Below are 26,849 nucleotides of genomic sequence, written 5' to 3' on the forward strand. Positions count from 1 at the left end.
AAGGTAGTCCCCACTCCCCCTACTGACAGCAACCTTTCAGCACAGTTTTGGTGGTGTTTCATAGACAATGAGGCAACTGTGCTGTGCTGCCCACACACCCCTCACAGAGAAACATGGCGCTGCCCACACACCCTGCACAGAGCCACCGTCAAAGAAGAGAAGGCAGTGTCAGCTGGACAGATGCGGAAACAAAACCACAACGTCATGTCACAAATGTCACCGTATGGAGTGTGGAACATGCGTTGGCACTCGCAGTATCACGTGTTATAGGTGTTTTTGACCGATGTAAATATCGTATGTGTATCTCAGATGTATATCTTACAGATACACATCTCATTGAATACATAGGAACATTGAATATACAATTCAATCCATTTAGCTCATTTTTTATGAATGTGTGCCAGCTGTTTACACATATTCCTTTTTTATTGGTTTGCATAGTTTTTCATGCTCCAGTTGCAATGTAACTGTCCCATGTAACTGATTTTTGTTTTAATAAACGTTCAATTAAGACACACAAAAAAAGAAGGCCTAATTGGCATCAATCATTGGTGTCATTGTGTCAATCACTGATCATGAGTCAGCACCTGCTGACAATCACTGATTGGGGAGAGGCACTGAAAACAGGAAGTGTTTGTTCAGTATGAGAGCAGCAGCAGTGGAGAACACTGCATGGAGAGAAGCAGAAGAAAGCAGAAGAACTGAAAGACTAATTGAAAACATTGGAGCTGGGAAGACTGAAACCTCAAGCCATCAAGGGGAATGCCACTGGTGCGTTAATTGTTTCTGCATTGCAGTTTATTTTTGTTGCTTAAATTTGTTCTAAAAGTTATTTATGTTTTTTGTGCTGCTAGGCCAAATTTAACTGCTATAATTATCTATAATAGTTTGATTTAAGTTGCATATAGGCTTGCTAAGTTGATGTGATGATCTTTAATTGAATATGGAAGAAATTAGCCCTCCAAGCAGAACCCAAATGCTACTGAAGTTTCTGACATTTGTTCGACCCAGTGCATTGGGTCCTGTTCCACGTCGTCCATGCCACCTGATTAAAACATTTACTGGCTCATGTTTACATGTTTACCGCCTCCCCGCGCTCTTTGACGATATTCTTCAGTATGAGGCTTTCTGAATATGTAAAGTATAAGTACCCATACATGCCGCTGCGAATATCTCCTGTGGTGCGGAAGCCGTTAAGTATTTTTAATATATGTTTGCCCGATTTGGAAGCTTGGATTCTTCTTTTCCTTCCTTGTTTATTGACACCTCATTGTACCGCCTATCTGGCTAGCTAGTGGCGCTATAGCTATGACACAGCAGATCAGAGGCAGGGACGTAGCCTCACAAGCCAACCGCACACCGGGAGGCGGTACAATAAACGGTAAACAAACAAGAAGAAATAAAGCGACCAAATCGGTCAAACAAAGATTAAAAATACTTAACGGCTTCCGCGCCACAGGAGATATTCGCAGCTGGATGTATAGCTACTTAAAGTTACCGAATTCAGAATAACTCAAGGAAAATAATGGCGTCACATGCCGCGGGTCCTATTTTAGAGAGAATCTCCACTTCCGCATATAGGAATTTCCATACGAAAATACAGTAGTGAGCAGGGACCCAACGTAAAACTCAACAAAATATCATAAAAGTTTTACGTAGGGTCCCGAAAGGGGCTAGGAAGAAATATGAGTTAAAACAACCTGTTTATTTAGATTACTGAAGTGACTAGTGATTCAGTGCTGTAGGTTACTGATGCAACTATGGTTATTGAAGTGAAATGAGTGCATTTCAGTTATTGTTTGATTATGACCTTACATAGTTAATGACAGCTTGTATTTTGTTTTTGTCTCTTTCTCTGTTTAAGGTTTTCAACCTAATACCTATACCTTACAACTGTACTTACCTGTACCACAACCAATTTCAAAGTAAAAACAAACAATTATTTTATTTTTTATTTTTCATGTCCTCACTGTACTGCATTACTGCTTGTTTTTTAATGTCGTTGCCTTGCTTTTTACATTGTTCTGTAAAGCACTTTGAGCTGCATTTCATGTCATGAAAGGTGCTATAGGCCTACAAATAAAGTTTTATTATTATCATTATTAAAAGAGGAAAGAAGTTGTCTTTTTGAGTTGACCACAGTTCCCCCTGTCGGCCAAGCCGTTTTTCAAGATTGGGCATAAAGGTTTCTGGAAAAAATCCCGAATAACTTGACAGCAACTAACTGCAACGTTAGCCGCAGAACAAATATAATAATGTTATCATGTTTAAAATCAGGATGGCTCGACTTAATTAAACTCTTAAAGGTTTGCTCCAGAACGTTGACCAAGAACTATAGTAATATCGGGCACTAACCTTTTTAATACCATCAGAGGCGCTGGGGACAGAGTTCTCGTGGCCATTGTTCCTGTTGATGGTCCTCCAAAGCTCAGCGAAGGTGCTGTCCTGCTCCAGAGGGTTGGTGCCTTTGGCCCGGAAGTAGTCATAGACAGCAGAGTCCCTCACTGTCCCGTATACCTGGTCCACCTGCTTGGACAGGTCCTGGAAGGACCTGGAGAGACCACGCTGCTTGGTGAGACTTGACAGAAAGAATGTGATCGCAGTGAAAGTGTGAGAAAAATAAATAAATTGGAAGAACCAAATCAAAGCTAACGTTTTCTTTTCGGGGAGAATGGTGAAAACATTGAATTTTCTCCTAACTAAAAACTCTTCCGATGAAAGGGTTTTTTCTATTAAGAACTGTGTACGGCAATGATTTGACAGGCAATTAACACAATGTTCATGCCGATAATTTGTTTTTTCACACAGGTACTGCACATTACTGATTGATGTTCACTCATGCGTTCTTTTACATAATTAGTCTGATTCTTGAGTAAGTTGCCCATTTGCCTCATTTATCAACTCTAATGGACACTATCACAATAATTCGTGTCTCATTATAACAATGTTTCAAGCTTGCCAGATTAAAAGAAAGAAGAATAAAACGAATACTCTAAGTGAAACACCTAGGTTCCCGAATGCTGTTTGGAGTTCAGCTCATACACTATTTGAATTTAATCCCCATGGTTTGCATTGTAGTAACACACATGTGTTTTTGCTTTCTTACAAACACTTTTCACATTTTGTTCAAAAGCTTGGATATAAGTTAGATGGAAGTGCACCACCCACAATGGTCAGCCGTCATAATCTAAATCTGTAACATGTAGCTAAAACTGTTCTCGGCTAAATGCAGTGCAATCACTGACACATACAGTAGAGGTGCTTCACAGACATGGGGATTCTGTAAATTAAGACAATTCCATCAGGACAACTAATGTATTGATAGATTTGTTTAAAAATAGTTCATAGTTTTGGGGGGGATTAGGTCTGCTTTTATGGCTGCTAGTGAGGAATAGGCTAAAAATAAATAAACATTTCCCCCCATGGCACCATAAGGCTGATTAACTCAGGTTACTGCACTGCAAAGCATGGGGATTCAATTAAAACAACGTGGGCTGAACTATAAACTGCATGCACAAACCTTGAATTTAAGTTGCAACTGTAAAAACTAACTACCCAAGAAAAAGTTTTTCTTAAATCTGGCAAGCTAGAGAAGTAACCCACAACCCAAGTTACTTCAAATTCAAGGCAGGTAACAGTGAAAACCAATGCAGACAGTGCCAATATCATGGTATCATAGTGCACTATGGAATCATGAGGCGTGTTAACCACTTTATACTTCAGTTGACCGGCATCCCCCAGGGGTCTAGGCTCTATTTTTCCCTCTACACAAAATCTCTTCGCTGAAAGTAGCAGATATTTTTTTGCCAAATGTTTGACTGTTATGACATGCCCAGAATAAAGACTAGGTTCAAGTTGTTTAAGGGGGGTTGAAGATTTCATTGACCTTAGGTATTGATTATGATCATTCTTATATGAGATGCAAATTATTCTGATGCAGCCTCGACCAGGGTAAGACTCAGACTAATATCGCTCCAGTTAAGGTCTTGCATGTAAAAAGATGTGGATGTTCTCTATAGGCTACTGTACGTGGGCATAATCATGTATTGCAGCCTCACCAATGCTCAATGCTGCAAGGCATAAAGTCCTGCAAAGATAATTGGCAATTTCACAGAATATGTCTTCCGTTTTCTTTTTGGGTTTTTTTTTGTTTCATTTCGAACCAAATGTTATGATACGCTTCCAATTAGGGTTCACTTCCAATAGAATTTGAATACCAATATACTGTGAAGATTATAGCTGCCTCCCTGACTGTTGTTCAGCTGATGCTTGACATGTTGATCCGTGCATTCGCTTCATCCTTTCAGTAAATTGGCACATGTGGACAGCACTGAAATGTCTGTGTACACGTAGCCAAGACTGGCTTCCATCCAATTACCTAAAAGGTGAGAGAATCGAATGGCTCATCTTGAGATAACAATGTTAGACTAATTCAGTCATTTAATTAGCAGTCTATCTGCTGTTGTCGTAGAAAAAGAAAGAGAATGCAGAGAGAGAGAGAGAGAGAGAGATATTATTTCACAGATTACAGTTCAGTCTGACAGCTGGAGGTATGGGCCAGGCATTCATCCAGTGTGTGATATTCCACAGTACTTTTCTTAAAGCTATATTTATTGGGGCTGTGTGTGTTTACTGTGGCTTCTTTTGTGCATGCACTTTTGGCCGGTCTATAGATTTAACATAAATCAAGTGATTCACAACCTGGGGTGGAAAGATAGGGCAAAGCTGTCAACTTGTGCTTTCTAAAGCATTGCTAGGAACCAATCCCAGATAATACAGTATCATTATGTCGCTGTCAGGCAAAACACATACTTATCTCCATTCATCTTGTTATTTTGACATAAATTAATTCCTATCCCTCAGTGTCACTATTATATTCGCAAAGGAAGCCGCAAAAGATAGGCGTTCTACAAGCTCTGAGCTTGTAAAACGGATATCCAAATGAATTGATCATAACGAACAGATTGTGTGTGAGGATGTTGTCCTACTGTACCAACATAGAGCTCGTACTGTAGAGTTCATGTCAAACTATATAGTGTAAATGCACTAGGAACATCTATCTGGGATATATCCACTTCCTTTAGATGTCTCTCTTGTTCACCTCTCTCGACATCCTTTCTTACCATAGCATTGAGAAGTCCAGATCAATATATTGGGGTCAAACCTCTACCCCTTTGTTCATTAGCTATAATGGTCTCTAACCAATATTGAAAGAGGTGCAGCAAACACAACCCAGTAGAAAAGAGACTGACAACACAATCAGTCTACATTAAAGTAGACAGCTTTGATATAGATTTCATATCCAAGCTGCATGCGAGACAGGTTGGATGTGAAATGATTCCTCACGAAGGAGGAATGAATCCTCCAAGCTCTTGTCAAAAGTATAGCCTAACCAAAACATTCACTTCCTTATACCACTCATTAACAATACAACATCCGGTGTATTCGTTGAAATAACATTCAATATACTGCTTCGTTTTAACAGGGAAGGCATAACAGGAATGTTTAATCATTCAAAAAGGAGATGGAACATAGTTCTTAATATTATGTCCTTAACAAATAATTTATTAATTATTATCATGTCTTGCTACTGTGCACATTATTCAGCACACACTCATGCTCACACACGCACGCACGCACGCACACTGGTCTCTGCTGCTGTACACTGCAGCTCGGGTTTTGTAAAATAAAAATAAATAAATAAGCGTGCAAACAAATGTGTGTGCACACATTGGGCCAGATTCACAACGGAGATTTACGACCAGGTGTAATTGAAGTGCGTAATGAGAGCATATTAATTCGGCCGATCAAGCTCACGTGTCTGTCGTATCTGGACGTATAATTCTACTATGCTAAAGTCAATGTGGGAATCTGTAGTCTAGCTGGAGCCATCATGCATAGATAGTAAGTGGCCTGGCTCTGCCGGGTGTGACAGGAATTAGCATGCTATTGTTTCCACCAAGAGGGCAGTTGATTAAATCAGACGTCACTATATATACATTGCCCCACTGTTGATATGTAAAATGTGTGAAACACCTATGTTGGACAGAACTTTGTATAAAGTGTCTCTTTTGTAAGTGAAAGGGAGTCTTATAGCGGCCTAGCCACGAGAGTGGTTAGGCTGTCCTGCTCCCGTGGGCCAGCTCGCCTGGTCCACGGGGAAGCGCTCTGCTGTTTGTCTCGGTTGTTGCAATAAATACAAACTCTACACTTCATCTCATCTCTGCCTGCTTGTTCCCTTCATTCCGATCGTCTGAGGTTTTTGATGCCGAAATACTCTTCGTCCTTTGTCTATTTTAGTCCAGTTAGTTAGTGTACTTGAAGTAGGAATATTTACTTCATGTCATTCACCAAAGGTGGCGTAATGACTTCATTTGTGCGGATCACCCGTCTATCTCATTTTGCCTCTTTCCCAAGCGATTCGCCTGGTGTCGCCTGGTTTAATTGAACATCCACGCCCATTCCACGCCATATAAGGCAACAGGAAATATCTTTCCTCAGGTGAAAAACGTCATCACAGCCTGCAAAATGCACAGATCCCAAGCTTACAACAGTGAACACGGTGCTCCGCGATGCACCGCACCGCACAAGCTTGTAAAGCAGTTTATTTTGACAGGCGAGTCTCTCGCAATGTCAACGGACTGAACGTTATAAAGTTTAGGCTACTCTCATAACCAACTCGTTCATTTATTGATTTAAGTTCAAGCTCAGGACCAAGGCTATACTTGGCACTTATATTACCTACAGTTGCACACTCGAGGTAAAAATGATAATGTTAGAGTTGCATTGATTAATGGGGGGAAGACGGTCCTTCGTCTAAAAACACACATGTTCTCCCTGGCCTTTTAACACCACATGCCTCCCCACTTATTATTAATCATGTGTTGCTGTGCTCTCCCATTCTACAGTCTTGTTCTGTACTTCTTTTATTTTACTCGTGAAAAATGTTTTTACTGTATCTTTTTGTGCATTTTGCCTACTGTATATGTTTGTTTTTTATGCTGTCCAGCACTTTGGTCAACCTTGGTTGTTTTAAATGTGCTCTAGAAATAAAATTGACTTGACTTGACTATCAGATCACTGTTGTATAGGCTATCTGAATCATGCCTATGGGGAATTAATTTGTTCTGGACACGTAGCTTAATCGGATCACCAGCTGATTTTGACAGGCGGGTCTCTCGCACGGACAGATCTTCAAGCAAACAGCGCAAGTTATAATTATAAACGAAACGGACGGAAACACCGTATAGAAACTTGTCAACTTGACAACTTATTTTGGCACGTGATTGCTTCACTCCTTTGCAGAGGTAAAATTTTAATCTGATCATTTTTATTATTTGGTTTATTGATTACTGGTGTGATTGATTCCCTGCCCTGCTGTCCCACTACATCGGATTTGGAAAGCAAATTGAATAATGGACATGCATCACAGGACAGATTTATTCCATCCCGGACCAGTTATACCTTTATTTCGTTCATTAAAACGAGGGATTAAACCGTTTTTGGATGTCGGAAAAGCTAGATTTCATCCGATCCATTTATCAGGCTATTCTGTGTGTGGCATCCATGTGCTCAATATATTATAAATAGCACGACGCAAATGGAGGCAGATGGGTGCTCATGCAGCAAAGGCATGATAGTCTATTTAAACCATTATGTGAAACTTTATTGGCTGCAGTCTGTCAACTTGCCGAGCAACCTAATAATTCAGCTCTGAATGCAATTACATAGCCTACAAAATAAATACAAACCAGTGGAATTTGCATCAGCATAACATAAGCTAAGCAGTTGACACATTCTCTTCTTTTATGTATGTTGGTGTGGTTGACAAATGCTGGGCACATACATATCTTTTTGGGGACTATAAATTGATTCAGCATGAAGACTAATGCATTCTAAATACATATACGCATGCCTTGATCACTGGTATGGCACCCTCTGAGCTAACTTGGAAATGAGCGGATTTTACGACCAACATCCGCCAAGTTCAAGTTCATGTATTCCACACGTAACGTGGGAATGCTCGTAAATGTCCGTACACTCACGATATGAGCGTAAACGGCAATCTGGCCCATTATGTCTATCTACACAGGTACACATTATGTACAGTATATGCACACCCACTTGCACACGCACCCACCCACTTGCGCACACACACACACGCGCACACACACACACACACACACACACACACACACACGTAACCAAACTGCTGCTTAGCATTCCATCTCTCTCCTTCCATGTCCACATGTGGCCATTTGCTCAGAGGTAGGCTGACTCAATGTAATCAAATACCAATTTTTCTACCCTTTGGGAGGGGGACAGAGATAGAGGGAACCAAATTGGATTTACTGACAAATAACATTTGGACTGAAGAGAACCTACTCGTTAGGTGGTGTTGTGGGTCAGAAATTATTGGAAAGCATACCCAACAGAGATGAATAACAGAAACAGTGTAAGACTTATTTTGGCACTGCTCTCACTTCTCCCTGGAACCTTTTTCTTGTAACGATGTTCTTACCGCTCTGCTCTCCATTGACTCCAGAAAGTCAACAGGGGAGGATGGTTTGGACCCCTTTTTTCTTAAATTAGTTGCTCCATTAATTGCAGAGCATATGACAATTTTTTTTGTGTCAACATGCATAGTTCCCAATATATGAAAAATGCCACATATTTCTCCACTACATAAAAGGTGGAAATGTTAATGATCCAAATCATTATTACCCAATCCCCAAGCTGTCCTGCCTGGCGAAAACACTGGAGTCATTAGTAAATAATCAGCTCAAAATCTTCCTATCAACTCAGTCTGACCCCGTTTCCACTGGTTGGTTCCCAATGGGAACTGGTGCAGTTCTTTTTGGTTCTTAGTCCATGAGCAGAGCTCCAAAATTGGTGGGAAAGAATTGTTTATATAGGATCAAAAGTAAATTAATACATTCCACAGTAGTAGCTTTTTCATATTTTCTAGTATTTTGCATATTTTCCTACATAATGTGTAGCATATTTCAAAATGTAAAAACATAATTAATTTAATACAAATCATTGTCTTCGTGTAAGTAATACACTGGGGAAGTTTCATGGTGATAACAATCTAATATAGGTATGGCTTTGCCCACTCAATTCAAAATTAACGTTCCAATCTTGGAGCCCTGGCTCATGGACTAAGAACCGAAAAGAACTGAACCGGTTCCTATTGGGAACCAACCAGTGGAAAAGGAGCCTTTGTATTAACCCCACTTCAGTCTGGTTTTAGAGCTAAACATAGCACAATCACTACCTTAATTGTAAATGACAAGCTTCTGCCATGGACAAAAGAAAACAATGTGCTGCATTATTTATAGATTTATTGAAAGCCTGGAAATACTTGCAGGTGGTTTCAGAGCTACTGAGAGATCTCAATGTGTGAAAGCTGTGAGAGCCCAGATCCTTGTGGGACAAGGTGTCCCACAAGGATCAGATCCTGGACCCTGTTTTATTTACCTTATAAATAACTTTGACTTTAGATGGTTGTCAAGCACACTTCGATGCAGATGACACCATTATTTATTTCATTGCTGATTCCAATAGACAACTTGCAGCATTAATTTAATATACTTCATATACTTCCCTTAGAGAGCTGAAGCGTGTTCTAAATGCTGGAAAAACTAAATTGATGCTATGTTCTCTAGGGCCAGGGGAATTGATTTTAATAACTTTTATATTACTACTGTACCTCGAATGGATCTAACATAGAAAGGGTTGCTGAATACAAGTACCTTGGAATATGGCTTGAATATGGCTTTACATCTTGTCTGTAAACGAAGGCAAAAAATAGGCTTTTCTTTAGCGGAACAGAGCTAGTTTCCCAACTCCATGTAGGAAAAGGGTTATTGAGGGGTTATTTCTTTCTGTGTTGGACTATGGAGATGTCATATATGCAAAAGCTGCTCCTTCTGTCCTCAAGCCCTTGGATGCAGTTTATCATTCTGCTTTGCAATTTATATCTGGTGAACCTTACAGAACTCATCACTGCATCCTATATTGGATATTGATAACAATATATTAGAAAGGGTCACCGTTACCAAATTTCTTGGAGTCCTAATTGATGAGAAACTCAGCTGGAAAAATCATATAGCCCTTATTTCTAACAAGATAAGTAAGAATAAGAATTTGCAGAATACGCCACCTTGTGTCTAGAAAAATCCTTATTAATTTATATTATACAATGATTTATCCTATTTCATACTGTAACATGGTTTGGGCTAGTAATTTCACGACTAATCTTAATTGTATTTTTTTATTACAAAAACGTTTTATCAAAATGATTACTTTTTCTAGCAAATTCACCAGTTCCACTCCTCTGTTTCAGTCTTTGAAAATTCTTCCCATTTTTGATATAAACAAACTCCAAATATGCATTTTTTTTATTTCAATCAATTCATAAACTACTCCCAGCCTGTTTTCAAAATGTATTCCATTTTAATAATGAAATCCACAATCATTACACCAGAGCATCCATTGATCTTCATTCTGCTTTCTTCAGGACAACATCGGCCCAATTTTCCATCAAGTTCAGAGGACCACACTTTTGGAATAACTTACCGTCTCATATCAGAATCTGTACTAGTCTCTGCTCCTTTAAGAGACAATTACTGCTATTTTTATTAACAAGCTTGGGCAACACGCCCTAGTCATGTTATTATTTGATATTTTATTTTTAGAATATTTTTTATTTTTTCATTATTATTTACAATCCTTAGGTTTTACCAATATTATTCATACCTTAATTTCTGTTATTTAAGCTCAACTGTGTAGCTTCCATATGGGAAGGCCACTCGATAAGCCCCTTTGGGTTTTTTTGGCACTTCCAGCACATCATGCATGTAACGAATCTTGTTTCCTATTTGAAATATTTGCTTTCTGTATTTTTATTTTATTTTACCATATTGTTGTTGTTATTTTACATGTGCAAATAAACTAAACTAAACTATATGACAGAGTGGGTAGGCCCTACTTGGCCGACAGGCGAAATAAACATTGGTATCTGTTTATTTTTAAAGCAATTGATGGAACTTTACCGTTGTATATTAAAGCTCTGCTGGATTGGAACCCTGTAATATATAGGACACGCTCCAGTCACATGGCTCACACTAAAGGTCCCAAATGTAAACACAGAACTGGGGAAAACAGCCTTTCATTTTAGTGCCCCAACCACGTGGAATTACCTACAGCTTATATTAACACATTCTGACCTGAGATCAGATTCATACGAGGTTTCCGCCGGACACACACTGGTCTGATTAAACCCATTCTGACCTGAGATCAGATTTAAAAAAATTCAGTTGTTCTTCGATTTTTTTCAAAAAAAGCAGACCTACAAGCTCGTATCGCGCCACTCGGTGGCGCGATATGAGCTTGTAGATCTGCTATTTTTCAATAGCTAAAGCATAACATGATGCCAACACCAAAATGGGTGCCCGGTCAGAATGGGTTAAATTAAAGATCTGTTCTCCCATAATACTAATAATTTAAATATTTTATTGCAGACTTACCCCCAAGTGTCTGCAACTGTTTTTAAACATACGTGCTACATCACACGATGAGGAAATGTTGCTGTTCTGTTCGGTTTTTGTTTATTGCTATTAAATGTTGTATTATGTGTATCTCGACGACACTGCAAATGAGGGTGACCTTAATGTCTTTGAGAATAAATACATGAATTTGAATGAATGAATGAACATTCACCCACATGCAGGTGCAAAATGCTTTAGGAAAAGGTGACCATTTTTCCAGCATAGGCTACCAATTATTAATTAACCAACAAGCAAGGCAGCAAGCTTGCTAATGTTCAATGTGCAAACTATGTGTGTTTTATAAAGACACAATGCTCTGAGTCCTGACACCATTTCAGCTATACAGTGTAGATGACAGACTGTTTTCTAGCAGCTGAGCTGAAAAGGTTTTCATCTAAAGAGTGGTGTTGCAGGGAGCAATATGTGCAATTTTTAAGTGCTTGGCCAAGTCACTTAACATTTATCTGCTTGCCCTAGGCATTTAGTAATAACTTACTTTATAGAGCCAGACTGATATACTGTATCGGTCTGTCTGTCTGTATATTGGCCATTATTTGACTTTTTTAGGACCCCATCAAACCTCAGTAGTTCAACAACCGAGATGCCCTCCCCTGGTGGAACCATAACCCCAACAGGAACCTTTACCCTGCACCTCCCAGACAGGGCCGTTTTTTTTAGGTAGTGCGAAATGCGAATGGTGCCGCCGCACAGGGCCTTTTTTTCACCTTTTTTTTAAGAAACACTTTCCATCTCAGAGTCAGAGCTAAAATAGGCAGTGGCGGTTATTAGCGCTACGCACGGCAGCTAGAGGCCCCGAGAGTTCTCCCTGAAAAATATTGCATCGCAGCCTGTTCTGTCGCAGTTGATTTTTCACCTATTTAAGCTGCGGTCGGTTTGGGGCCAACAAATAACAGCAACAACAAGAGCAGCTGTTTACTTTTATAACCAGTAATTTGAGCTGCACTGCAGGGCAGACTGGTTGGGTGGTGGTTTCTGATTATATCAGTTATGATCAGGGCAACAGGTTTGTGTTCCATCGGTATTCGTTGTAGAGTAATACATAGCCATGTTAAATTGCTCATATAGATCATCAGACAGTGTCAGCCCCAGAGACCCCTCCTGTGACAGCTTGCTTGACATGACTCATGTCATGTTAACTATAGCTTCCTTACAACAAATAAAATAACATAATGTGGACCTGGACCACAAGAAAGTGCATTCACACTGTTAAAAGCTGCAAGCTGCTAAATTGGCCAGTGCATGTCAATTTCTTACTCATTGGAGATGAGAACCTGGCATAATATTTGTAGGAAAGTGAAGCTTGCACATTGTTCCTCCCTCCGCATTTCTCCCAGATGCCTGTGTAAAAATATACTTCTTACACTCTCAGAGCTAAATGAATACTGATGATTTTAAATTGTGGCTGTAATTTGTACAATGTCATAGTACTAAGCTGCATACATAACATACAGTACGTGAGTCAACTCTGAATGTATGAATTATGGGAATATATAAGGTTTAAGCAGTTCAAATCAAAATGAACTAGAAGTAATTCAGTGTTTGACTAACGAGGATGTAGGGTTGTCTCAATAATTACATAATCATTTAATTGCAATAATTTGAGGTAATTGCAATTATTTTGTGATAATCGTCATAATCGTGTCCATGTTGAAAAATGTTCATACATTAAAAAAGCTAATCTAGATCAGCTGTAGCAATAGCAGAGCTATTTCCGCTATTTATTTTTTATTGTTTTTAAATGCCAGTAATTTGTTGGTATGTTTCATTTATTTGTCATGGCCCATGCATTTTTCTTATCAGGAAGCCTAAAAGGCAAACGAAATTGTAATTTCTATTCAGAATATTCCAATTTCCAATGCCAAAAACACAGTTAAATCGTTAATCGCAATTACTTGTGTGACAACCAATCGTCAACTTAAATGTGTAATGGTGACAGACCTACGAGGACGGTGAGCCTTACCGCACGGTGCTGTCCATGCGTGACACGGTGAGGTAGGCCGCCAGATTGGCCGTGTAGGAGGAGCACACGATGAGTGTAAAGAGCCACCAGCTGCCCATGACGATCCGCAGCGCCACCGATCCCAGAATGGAGTCGCTGCCTGCTGAAACGCAGGAGGTACAAACACCCACACGTATGGGAATACTACAGTATACTCACAGGTACAAACACCCACACGTATGGGAATACTACAGTATACTCACAGGTACAAACACCCACACGTATGGGCATACTACAGTATACTCACAGGTACAAACACCCACAAGTATGGGCATACTACAGTATACTCACAGGTACAAACACCCACACGTATGGGCATACTACAGTATACGCACAGAAACACAAGCAAGCATCTGCAGGCACTGAGAATAGACAATAGAACTCTTATAATTATGTGTTATATATGTTTGGAAAGAAAAAAAAAGTTCAGTAATAGCTCTCTCTCTTACAATTTTACAATTACAATTTAGGGTTAATTTACAGTAAGCAAATTACGATTTTCAGGTCAGGATACCAATTTCAGGAGAAAGAACCCATGCAGGATAAACAAGTGAAATAAACAAGTTCTCTCCAAGTAAATGGGTTGGCTTGGATACAATTGGAATGCAACCCCGACATAATATGTCGGGGTTGCATTCCAATTGTTCCAATTGCCTTAGCCACATATTATGTGGCTAAGGCACAGCCTTATGTCCTAATCTGGGGTAAATTCCAGAACACTTTCATTGTGATCCTGCTAATCAGTACCATGTAGAGTCTACATGGTACATTGTAGACCAAAGGATCCTCAAACAGGCTATAAAATGCTTGTGTTTTTGAACAATACCTCAAAAATCTCTCAATCTGTGTTGGCAATGTACTCATTAATCAGCATTCTTTCATGTCTTAAGCCTCCATATAAACGCTCCATCTGTTTGCTCTGTTAGGCCTCATTCACACGTACCAAACACCAATCAAGCAATGTTTGGTGGGTTTTTTGGGCCACCACAATGCTTTTCCAATGGGAGTCACATGGTTTGATCAAACATTTGTGTTTGATTGCTGATTGCTGATTGCTCCCCCCTCATCAAACAAAAATGGTTGGTCAAACCATGTGACTCCCATTGAAAATGAATTGGAGCAGCAATCAAACAGCAATCAGACATCGCACACGGACCGAACATTTGTTTTGTGTGTACGAAGCCAGATCTGTTCAACTAATTATGACTAACATTGACTATCACATAGCTGTTCTGTTCCTTTCTCACTTCCTCTTAAATAAGTCTCCCCCTACAAAAACAAATTCGGCATGAATTAAAATGTTGAGGATTTAACTGATCAGAAAATTGCTTCTGAAAGATGTGTGAGACTGAAAGGTAATGAAAACATTATTTGTGTCAGTGTCAGTCAATTGATGGCTCTGCACCATTAGGGGATAGTCCTGACTATGATTCCCTTCATATGACATGAAAAAAAAATCTAATGGCAGTCCCTCAGTCAAATTTGGCCACATATGTCATATAGTCATTATGTGCATTTTAACTCTGTGCTAACATCACAGCATGTGAGTTTTAGGGGGGTTTTGGATGTAAAACTTTTGGATCTTGATCTTATATCCAACCGTTTGGCCCACACGTTTGGCCCACAATTCTGTCAGCTCTGTAATTGATTGATTAATGCCTCTGATTATAAGGCAAAGCGCTCTCCTGGCAAGGTTCAGATTAGTTACTGATTAGTGAAGGGCAAATCGAAAGGGTACGTCTCCCTGACCTCCTCATGGGATGAAGGAAGGGCAATCATTGTCCAAGATAACTGCCTTTCGAGGAAAATCTGTGTGAGCATGTATGTGTGGGCGGTCAGTCTCATCTGTGCTAACCTTAAAACGAAGCTCGATCACGTGCCAGAATATCATTATCAAGTCATCAGGGAAAATGTGCGTGCCAAGTTTCTGGTGTCGAACTATGCTTTGCTAAACATCAGCAGTCAGATCCACATCAAAGGGCCTTGCGCCATGGAAAACGCTATGCCCTTGTGAATCAAGAAATGCCAGTGGAGGCATGCGAGCCAAAAAAAGAAAAAAATGAAAGAATTCAGCTTTTCTCAAAATACAGTCGCTGTTGGGCTCAAAAAGGCTGTCGGGAAGAGAGCCAGACTTTGATAAATGTAGCCAAGGCTTTAACGTCAGTTGCTGAGCTAGTCATTTATCCGCATTGGAAATACCTGGATCACAACCAGAGCCAAAAGGCATGATATTCTCCCAGACAAGGGCACCTTTAGGAAAGGCCAGGGTGGCTGTCATACAGTATCTGAAATTGTATCACTAGTCCTGTGGCTGTGTAGTCTTTAGAAAGAAATGTGTTGATGGGATATTTATATGACTGTGTTGGCATACATGGTTATTCTACTAGTGGAGGCACTTTTCCACCTTATCAGTTTCATGTGCATCGTCTCAGAAGATATACTGTATACCCTTCCCGGTTCTACCAAACAAAGCCATGCTGTATAGCATATACTATATCTGTACTACTGTAGCTTGATGCAAATGTCCTGAATGATATAACTAATCCTATAGGCACTAGTATTCAGTGGTAGTTCAGGCTTTTTTTGTGCATGTTTTGATTCTATATATTGTCTTTAGAAAGACCAAGATCTGTCTGACACCTCACCCATCATCCCTCTTTGTCACCACCCACCTTGTTGCACGAAGGCACCATAAACGATCCAGATGGCGCTCTGGAGTGAGGTGGAGACGGACGGGTGGCCTCCCGCAGTGTTCTGGGAGCGCCTCGACTGGATGCGCCTGAGCAGGAAGATCATGATGCCCACCACGGGGATGGCGGCCGCGATGCACGCCCACACTGCCAGGTCAAACGGAGCCAGCAGGGAGAAGATGTTGATCTTTTCCTCTGACTTGCGCATCAGGATCCCCACCGAATAGTCCAGGTATCGCTTACTGAAGTCCACCACGCTCTCTCGCTCCGGGGTGATGGTGATGGCTGATATGGCCAGGTCTGCTCTCTGCAGTGCATGGGGGAGAGAGAGAGAGAGAGAGAGAGAGAGCAACTGTAAAGTAGTACATTTTTTAACTCTGCCCACATTATTCGCACAGCCTCTCTCCTCTGCTGTGTGTTCAATCGATGTTTCATCTTGGAATGAAATCTGGCATGTTCAGTTAACATGCATACGGTTTAATCTTGAAATTTAATCTGTCGAGATCAACTCACACACATGCAGTACACGCACGTCGCATGCGCACACAATGCATATATATATAATCCTGAAATTGAATCTGTATTAGATCCATGATATTGTGTCTCGTCATTTTACTGTCAGAAACTATCAGGTTCCACATAAATCACCGTGTCATAAAGTGAATATGATGAATTTGGGTTCCAACAGTGGTGGTGTGGCTATGAATAATATGTTCATTTGATATGCAATGATAACCCCCATGGTCAGATCTGTGGTTCATCATCCGCTGACTCCCTTGGAGCTCTCTAAAAAGAGTCCCTTCAACTGGCATGCACAAGACTATAGCTATCATCTCTCTCTCTCTCTCTCTCTCTCTCTCTTTCTATATAAGCACACATCATCCATCTCGCACGGGCATATCTGTGGACACCTGCTGCTGTGGAAAGTCCCAGTGACACTAATCACATTGCGATTGTTGAGTGAAACAGCACCCTCCTCACTTGGTCCATAATCAGAGACACTCCGTCACAGGAAGAGTGATAGGCTTCCCCCCCTAGCTGAGCCAGATTAGCATGAGATTGTAGGGTTGACAGCTCTGACAGTTCACATGGGGTGCCACCATGCCATTTCTCCTATTAGCCACAGGGTAAGATTTAAGATAGGTCTATATGAAGGGAAAATGCAGACATCCTTCAGGACACTGAAATAATATGTGTCAATTTAACTCTGTGTGTACATTTGTTGCATGTTTTTACATTTTCTGAGTTACAAGTCAATAAATTAACATGCCCACTGTGTAGGTGTATTGTAATCCATTCTCATACCTGTCTAACTACTTCAAAAGGTGAGTGACACCCATAGCCACAACGACCAGAGGGAGCGACCACGATCTGGTTCTCCCTACATTTTAGAACAAACTAAAATTAAAACTCTACTACTCCGCCACCACAATATGGAATGACCTGACGACACCATCCATTAAACGATGTGTATCACTGGTTTCTATTGGTCTGAAAACCATCTGTCAGGAGGGCATAAGGGGAGCTAGTTCTATTTCCCTTTGAAATGAGGCAACCACTGCCGTTATTTCTTCCCCCTTCTCTCTAAGCTGTTTATATTAGTTGATGACATGTAGTAATGCGTAATATTTGATTAAATAAATACATAGTCTATTGAAAAATAATGGATGAGACGAGGCGAAGGAGAAGGAGAGTGGCCGTTCTGTCACTTAGTTTCCCCCCCCCCGCTGGCTCACAATGTATTCATATGCACAAATGCCACAAATCATTAGAGACACTTGCATGTACTGTAAGGCTACAGTAACAGTTTTCTTCAAAAACTGTTATACTCTGGGCTCAGACCATCATCTACAGTATCTGAGCATTATTATGATGCTTTTCGTTCTAAACTGACATCTGAACATGAACATGACTGGTTTCAAATAACAACCGACCTTGCCAATGAGCTCTCCGATCATGCCATTCCAGGATCCGTTGGGGAGAGCTGTCCCATACTTGCCATCTCCCACCTGGTAGATGTCATACTTGAAGCCCAGGATCTTGGCGAGGGCATCCAGCACATCGATGGAGAATCCCTTGTATCTTTTGGGTTGGCCCAGAATGTTCTCTGCCACCATAACAAACGGCTCTTCCTGTTCAACCAAATACAAAGCAGGGAGCAGGAGAAGGGGGTTTAGCTTTTGGGGAATGCATTACTGTTTCGGCAGAGTATATTATTCTGGCGAGTAAGCTCGAGGCATTATGGCACAAGAATAATGCAGAGTGATGTGAACGTGCATTTTCGTCTCAGAGCCCCTTCATTTATCCTCAGGCCTCGGAAGACAAGTGCAGTGTACTTAATCACGAGCACGCTATTTGTCACGCTGCTCCATAATATCCTCGGCATCTGATCGACGGTGAGCATACATTCCATCATCTTTCAAACTCAGAGAGAAGGGTGGGGTGGGGTGGGGGTGGAGCATCTGTGGTGCTCCAAGTGAATCTCCAACTACAAATTTATGTTAAAAAAATGGTTTTGTGAGTGACTGTTGACCTGTAACACATGGGTGGCGCCGTGATGATGGCGATGACGATGATGCTTCATAAGCCAGCAATTGCCACTGTAAATTTACTGCACCCAAGCATGTCTCTTCTTTATGGGTTGGAATTGTCAGGGTGGAATTAAATGGGTGGAAGAGGAGAGAGGGAATGAGCATGAGAGGAGGGGGGGGGGCACAGTGGCACACACAGAGAGAGAGAGAGAGAGAGAGAGAGAGAGAGAGAGAGAGAGAGAGAGAGAGAGAGAAGACCTGAAGATGAAGGGGACCGAGCAAGAGAAAGAGAGGGGGTGGGCTGTGAAAGTGGGGTTGGGAAAACGACTTGATTAAACGGCACTGCCAAGGGGGAGCCGAGCAGAACTTATGTGAATAAATATGGTGAAGGTAAATCATGTGTGAAGAAGAGGATGAACAGAGAGAGAGAGATGAAGGTAGATGGAAAAAGAGGTGCGAGGGAAGAGAACAGGGGTCAGAAACTGTTGCTTGTGGTACTAGCGGAGTCAAGGATAAGCCGCAGTGCTGCGGCGGTGAATTTAATGGCTTCTTGATGCTGTAGATTCACAGGGCGAGATGGAGAAGAGGATCTTAGAAATCCCACTTGCCAGGGAGAAATGACCAGAGACTGTGACCAAGCAGTGGTGAGTGGATAAAGAGCGGTCTGGTGCTTCAGGATTGTATATTGCCCTTTATCAGTCTTCCATTCACCTGTGATAAGCCTAGCCTGCAGATTGAATAAGAGCTCATTGAACCAGTTTAAATTGGACCAAGATGTCCAATATAAACTGGGTTCAACAAACTGGGGCTGGGGGGGCACTCAAATGCTCTTTCAAATTGTTATGGATAAAAGAAGCTATAGAAAAGACACTCTGTATTTTATGTTATTTTGATTTGATTAAACGTCTCGAAGCACAGATGCTTGAAAACTTAAAATCTGGTTAATGGCCGATATGAGCTCGACAGTAAATATCATGCATATGCTAATGTTCATGTGTGTACTCGGTTGTTTACTTACACAGGTCAGGTGTATATAGATACAGTGAACCAATTACACAGTTCAGGTGTATATAGATACAGTGAACTAAGAAAACGTACCAGCAGTGTTACAATCTTTAGTGTTACTCCCTGCATCCCACTCTCGATCCGATTCTCCTTTAGGCTGCCATTCAAGCCACGCGTGGAATCCCAAGTCGCCAGCTGAGTAGATGAAAGAATCAAATAAGCAGAGAGCAGGGGAGGGGAGGGGAGGGGGGGGGGGAGAAAAGGAGAGCACACGTGAGCAGGAAATCATTTGCAGCAGAGGCACGTCGCTGTGATGAAAAAAGGTACAAAACATCTCGTCGTCAAACTTATCACAGACATAATTAAACAATCAATTGTTGTTCAGTGGAATCAAAGGAGGGGCTTAATCATGACTGAACTAATCATCGTATCTGATACTTTGTGTCTCAATTTGTGCTGCGATCGGACACTGCACTGGTCGTACAAACACTTGAGCCAGTCACCAAGGCAACAAGTAGAGGCCATTAGCATGCGATCAGGACCCTCTATTCATTCTCCTACCCGCAGCAAGAGAGAGCGAGAGAGAGGGAGAGAAGCATGCAGCGTTAGTGCTGCTTTTAGCCACAATAGTGACAAAAACACTCTTAGACGTTACCATCAATACCATACCATACCACCTTTATTTATATAGCACATATAAATAACAACAACATTGTACCAAAGTGCTTTACAGTACTATGCTTGGAAATGCCAAAGAATAAAGATAATGGAGCAATGTGGCTGAGACGTCGGTGGCAAGGGTAACATGATGATCATGATGGTGATGATTGTGATGATGAGGAAGATGATGATTTTGATAAGAGGAAGATCAGAAGTAGAAGGAAATAAAGTGCCAATCGGCACAGGACTCCACCAGGGCAGGTCAGGTGTTGGCCTCCTGGTGGCGCTATAACAGCCCGTTGAGGAATATTTGGGGCAGAGGTTCGTCGTTGGCATCCAGGGAGTGTGTGTGCAAAGTTTGGCATGGATCGGGCCAACGGTGCCGGAGATTAGCTTATAACGGACGTGTGTTCTGCCTAAATCGGCCTCATGGTGGCGCTATAACAGGCCGTTGAGGAATATTTGGGGCAGAGGTTCGTGGTTGGCATCCAGGGAGTGTGTGTGCAAAGTTTGGCATGGATCGGGCCAACGGTGCCGGAGATTAGCTGATAACGGAAGTGTGTTTTGCCTAAATGGGCCTCATGGTGGCGCTATAACAGGCCGTTGAGGAATATTTGGGGCAGAGGTTTGTCGTTGGCATCCAGGGAGTGTGTGTGCAAAGTTGCATGGATCGGGCCAACGGTGCCGGAGATTAGCTGATAACGGACGGACGGAAGGACGGACACACGGACGGAAGGACGGACGGAGTGCAAAACATACTCTCTCCCTAGGCCTTCGGCCTGGTGGAGACAATAAGAAGTAGATGTTGAGCATTGAATGGCTTCACAGGAACGTCAACTTTACAGTGAAACAGTGGCCATGGAACGGAGCAGCTGGCCCTCTCAGAGACATCTTCTAATAAGTCTCTTTCCACACCATGAACCCTCTGAGCCATACCTTATCTTCTGCCAGACAAATAATTTGCGAAGAGCAGACAAACCGAGAGCGATCTTCATGGCCAAACAGCAGACCTGTTTTCCTGCAGGACAGTCTTGCCCTTGCTGCTACACAGGGCCCCATACCCACACCGCCCACAGACATACTACAGTATGCATTGTGCTCTCCAAAGCACTGTCTGAGACAATGAAGCGGAAAGTACAAGAAGTGGAGAAAATATAAATAAAAGAAAGAAGGTTTTGCTGGGGACCTTTACTCTTTTGTTCACGGAGTAAAGTTTCGAGATATGCAGGTCATCTTATGTACTTTATTCACTCTATACAGTATTTTTGCTTTCCTACAAACTACAATTACAAACTATTATACTGTATGTTCTGTACGTACTGTGTGTGACTTGCACTGTTTGTGCTGCAAAACCAGTGGACATTCAGTGGATGTGATTTAACAAGATGTGGTGTACGTACTATGCCCCACTTTGAACTAGTACAGCCCGGCAGTTGATGGAAGCAGTACAGTGCCACTCCCCCTTATAGGATGGTCTTGGACCTTCCACAAAGACCAACTCAAAGCATGATCAACCCCACTCCCAGCCACATGTGACATATGATTTTCTTTCTTTTTACTAGGTCTTGTTCTGGACTTTAGAAGCTCATAGAGTTATACAAAGCTGATTGCCTTATGAAATAGCAAGACTCTCTTTTGGATTTTTGGAACAACAAGATGCCAGTACTGCTGAGCAGCTGAGATCATGCATAATGGGATTAACTACTTGAATACAAAAAAAGAATGTAGTGGAATGCCATTCAATTCATATAGTATCCACACAACAAGATTTGTTTATAAAAGGCTAACATTTGGCAGGGTGGAATTATCCATTATGAACTTCCGTTATTTGTTTTATTTAAGTGGATATATAACATTTTGTAATTAAATCTTTCACAAAGGCCTGGATTAGTGTACCAGCAGGCGGGATCCCACAAAAAGGAAATATTCTCAATCACTGATGCTAATGTATGTTCTGTTAATCCCCTCCAACCAAATTGGATTCCGTGTGGTCTCTGTGCCAACTTGAAATGACAGAGACAGATGACAGAAAAAGTCGGCACACAATGGATGCCGCGATGATATAACATTCACCAGGTGGTAAATGCAACATAGACGAACAACAGTGAATGGAACAAAGGCGAACAAGGCAGTGAGATGAGTCACATTCATCTGAGAAGAGAACTAGCTTGTTATCAGCGATCAATGTCTTTTGTTTTTGATAATTGCAGAGCTTCTGATCCACTGGGTATATTCCTGCACAGTCTTGCAGTTTACAGGGCCATACACAGTATATACACAGTTTCACAACTTGCTACAGACTGCTCGTGAATTATATTTTCCTTCTCATGTGGGCGTACAGAAAGAGTATTATCCAACTGTACAGTCAAATGGAGCCCTGCTTGTCCCATGCTGTGTTAATCACACAGTGTGCGTTTTATGGCTTTTTATCTACAGCGCTGCCTGTATGTCACTGATATCAAGATTAGCCTGATCACAATGCATGCTTCCTGCTAAGATGACGGGAATGTATGTACTATACATTTACACAAGTGTATGTACTTAATGTAGCGTGACTGTGTCTATATTAAGAATGTCTTGGATTCTATGTGACGTGAGGGGCTACAATGGTATTAGATTCGAACTGACAGGAAGATAAAAGTGTTGTTCGGTCTGTCTGTCTGTAACTATGTACTGTATGTATGTACTGTATGTATGTATGTATGTATGTATGTATGTATGTATGTATGTATGTATGTATGTATGTATGTATGTATGTATGTATGTATGTGCATGCGTGCGTGCGTGCGTGTGTGCGTGCGTGCGTGTGCATGCTGCAATTGATGGAGGCATTGCCTGCCTCACATGGGGCCATTTTCCTCCTGAGTGGCTTTGTTGTCAGGAGGGCACAGTTTGCTTTCTCTCTCTCTCTCTCTCTCTCCGAGTTCCTGCCTTGTAAGAACAACACTAACGAGGAATAATTCGACTTCAAGGGACTTAACACATGTGGGAGGAAATTGGGGTGGGGTATGGGTGGTTGGCGCAGAGAACTGACAAGGTCACACACACCCCTCCACTAATCTCACTTAGAGAAAAACAGAAAAACCCATGCAGGTAAGCCTCGGCTCTGGCTGGGGTATAGCGGTAGTCTGTGGTTGGTCCGCGGTTGGACTGAGGAGGTCTGTGGTTTGGTTGGTCAATTATTCATTCAACACATCTATCTATCTATCTACTCCAGAAGAGATTTGTTAGAACTGCTAACGACTCGATCACTCTGCTCCACTTTTCAAAAAGCTAAACTTACTTACTGTTTTCCAGATAAACAGAAACACAAATTAGCATTTTTATTTACAAGCTCAAATATACGCCCAACTCCATCCCCAAGCATTTTAGTAATTACTTTCAAACAAATTCTCAAGTTCACAAATACAACACTAGACAGGCTACTCATCTCTCCCTTTATCATACTATATGCTCAGTTTTCTATTAAATACTACACTCTGGGACAAATATTCTACTGGTTTATAACTTTCTTCTCTGAACTTGTTTAAGAACAAACTGAAGGTTGTTCTGATTGACCAAATCACTTAATTATCATAGTTTGTATTCTCTTCTCCTCTCTAATCATGTCTTAGATTATGAAGTATTTTGAATCATGATTTTATATATTTATTTTAATATACTGCAATCATGTCTTTTGGGAATTATTTATATCCTGTTATAATGTCTTTATTGTATCTTATATACTGTAGGTAGAGGCCTCGTATAAGCCCCCAGGGCTTTTTGCCTCCACCCGGCACTTTCCATTTTTTATATATTTTTATATGCTCAATACTATGCTAAATAAAATCAAAATCAAATCAATAGGTTAATATTTAAAGGTCTGGTGAACAAAAAAAAGGTTTTTGTAATTTTTCTTTTTTTTGTCTTCTGAGCTCAATTGTAACCCAACAAACCTTTTAACATTCAGTAGATATTGTGTAGTCTGGGGAATTCTGGCTCAAACAAATCCCATATGACATAACAATTAGCCAGCAGGAAGACAGAGATAAAGTAAACTCCATCACTTCCATGTTTAAAAGTTGTTCCATCGCTGACTGCGAGTTGAAGACGGTATGAATGCTCAAAACACAGAATGTTGTGATACTCGACACATTGTGACGTGTATAGTGACACTTGTTGTGCAAATAATACATTTAACTTTAGGGCCCTTAACTACTTTTCAATATAGCTGTGGCCCAGACATTAGATATCAAAACAGTCTAGCTACTGTGAGACTATATATCCAGTAAAGCCAATTCCATAATGTGCAAAAGGCAATGACAAAGTGGCATTACTTTAGTGTGAGTGTACACTTACACACTCATTATTAATTGAAATGTGCCCATACTGCCCACTTGCAGTGGCGTGCACAGACATTTAGAGGGGCAGGTGCTCAAGTGAAAAAAGGGTGGGAACCGGCCGGTTGCCTTAATAGTGTGAGACTTTTGGGCCTAAATAATATATTAGAAGCTTTTTTATCAAGAATTGATCAATGTCACCATGGTCCACATACTGTACAGAAAAAAAGGGGGGGGGGTTTACACTGTGAACCCCCCCCTCTTCTTCAAAAGTGCACATTGGGCAGGTGTAGCACCCCCTAGTGTCTATCTGTGCACGCCACTGCTCACTTGTCCGACACTACTGTCTTTGCAATGCATCTGTCTCCTGTCTCCTATGTAGAGAAGTTGTAAAGAGAAGGTTTTAGAGAAAGCTTGAGGAGGTTTTACACTCACTCAAACAGTATGTTTATAATAGATGTCTACAACCGAGGAGCAACAGAAACATGCACACAGAACCTTCAAGCACATTTCCTGAAAATGAACAGTTTTGAACATACTTTACAGGGTTTCCGCCTGACAGAAACATTACAGTACTATGTTCTATTTAATTATGTTTGCTTGCCATAGACAGTGATTAGCATGCAGGTGTTAAAGCACCTCTTCTTCTATCCTCTTCCTTTCACATAACAGAAACAGAGAATTCTATTGATTCGACAGTTCGCCTGAGAAAACATTTCTGAAGAGGTGCTAAGAAATACCTGGATGACATATTGATTTTTCTTTCTTTTCTACCATTACCACATCTTCAATACAACTTGGTGTTTTTTCCTCAGTGGATGTATTATCTTTTAATATTTCCACTTAAAGTTTTCTAAGGTGTGCTCATGCCATGCATGAGGATCCATCGTGTGCCTCAATGGAGGTTCAGGAGTGAATTTAACGAGCCAATACTGACAAGTAGCCCCTGCAATAGGATGAGCTCAAAAATATGATGCATGAATAACCTTTTGAGCCCTTCCACAGCAGAGAATATTGAGCTAATGAGGCTTTGCAATATGGTTGTTTTAAAAACACACTGGGAACAGGAAAGAGTGCCTGACATGTTATATTAACACTTTTTAATGGGACTCTGAAACCTCCTGGACAGGGATGGAATCAAACAGTCCTGCATTTGTACCCGAACAATGGTCTCAATTACATTATCACCTAAAATTGGGGCTATCTACTGTATGCTGCCTAATTAAGGAACTTCCAACTAATCCAACTATTATGCGTCTCCAGTTTATGGCACTTCCATCTGGCAGCTGTTTACAACTCATGCCAGGGACTCAAGGAAATCAAAAGCTCTTCATGAGCATTTCTGGTGGGCTTTACTGATGATGTAGGACTGGGCAATTAACAGAAAATATGTTCAATGACTGACTTAATCTTGCTCATGACAATTGTAGGTTAATCGAATAACGAGAAGTATTTTTTTATATAATTATATGAAATACACTGATTGATTGATGTCAATACATCGACATGAAAATGTTTTAATAGTTTGTTTATAAGACAGATAGGACAGACAATCTGATGATGATATATATTTCTCTGTCTTGTTACTGAGCTCAAGGTGGAGCTCAAGGTGGTTATGAACATACCATGATCCAAAATGTTGGAAGGTCACACGCGTCATTTTGACGCTATCAGGCAGAACCTTGTATCTCCATATTTCAACAATTGTATTTTTATTTATTTTTAATTGCAAAATAATGGCCTACTTTACAGTGTCACAGAAAAGTAGCCAACATAGGCGATCTACAAGCTCACAACACGTCGCATCGTGACCAGCTTTGAGCGTGCAGATCGGTCTTTTTGTATTTTTTTATTTGAATCCTGAAAAGTCACAGTTTTGGACATACAGTATGAGGTTTCCACCTGACAGCCACGATCTGCAGAGTCATTCATGGAGAGCACTGGTTCTCAAAGTGGGGTTCAGGGATCCCCAGAGGTCTTCAGGGGGTTCCAGGGGGACTATGGCCAAATACATTATCAATTTTGCGGTCCTTGACATGTAGTCAGGGGATATTAATAAAATCTGGGAATAC

The 26,849-nt window shown here is 41.0% G+C and overlaps 1 protein-coding gene across 2 annotated transcripts in view; it reads right to left on the reverse strand.

The window, feature by feature from the left end:
* Positions 1–26,849, reverse strand: part of grid1a (glutamate receptor, ionotropic, delta 1a) — a 328,027-nt gene that overhangs the window by 19,918 nt on the left and 281,260 nt on the right. Inside the window, exons 8-12 of one of the 2 annotated variants that reach the window (XM_083775212.1) lie at positions 19,892–19,993; positions 18,197–18,394; positions 16,245–16,569; positions 13,534–13,672; positions 2,356–2,551 (exon numbers count right to left, since the gene is read on the reverse strand). In XM_083775212.1, the coding sequence (XP_083631338.1) occupies positions 2,356–2,551; positions 13,534–13,672; positions 16,245–16,569; positions 18,197–18,394; positions 19,892–19,993 (960 nt within the window). Of the gene's footprint in view, positions 1–2,355; positions 2,552–13,533; positions 13,676–16,244; positions 16,570–18,196; positions 18,395–19,891; positions 19,994–26,849 lie in introns of both variants that reach the window. The other variant, XM_083775211.1, reaches the window with a different exon arrangement.

This window comes from Protomyctophum parallelum, assembly GCF_964188405.1.
Source record: "Protomyctophum parallelum genome assembly, chromosome: 10".
Taxonomy (NCBI): Eukaryota; Metazoa; Chordata; class Actinopteri; order Myctophiformes; family Myctophidae; genus Protomyctophum; species Protomyctophum parallelum.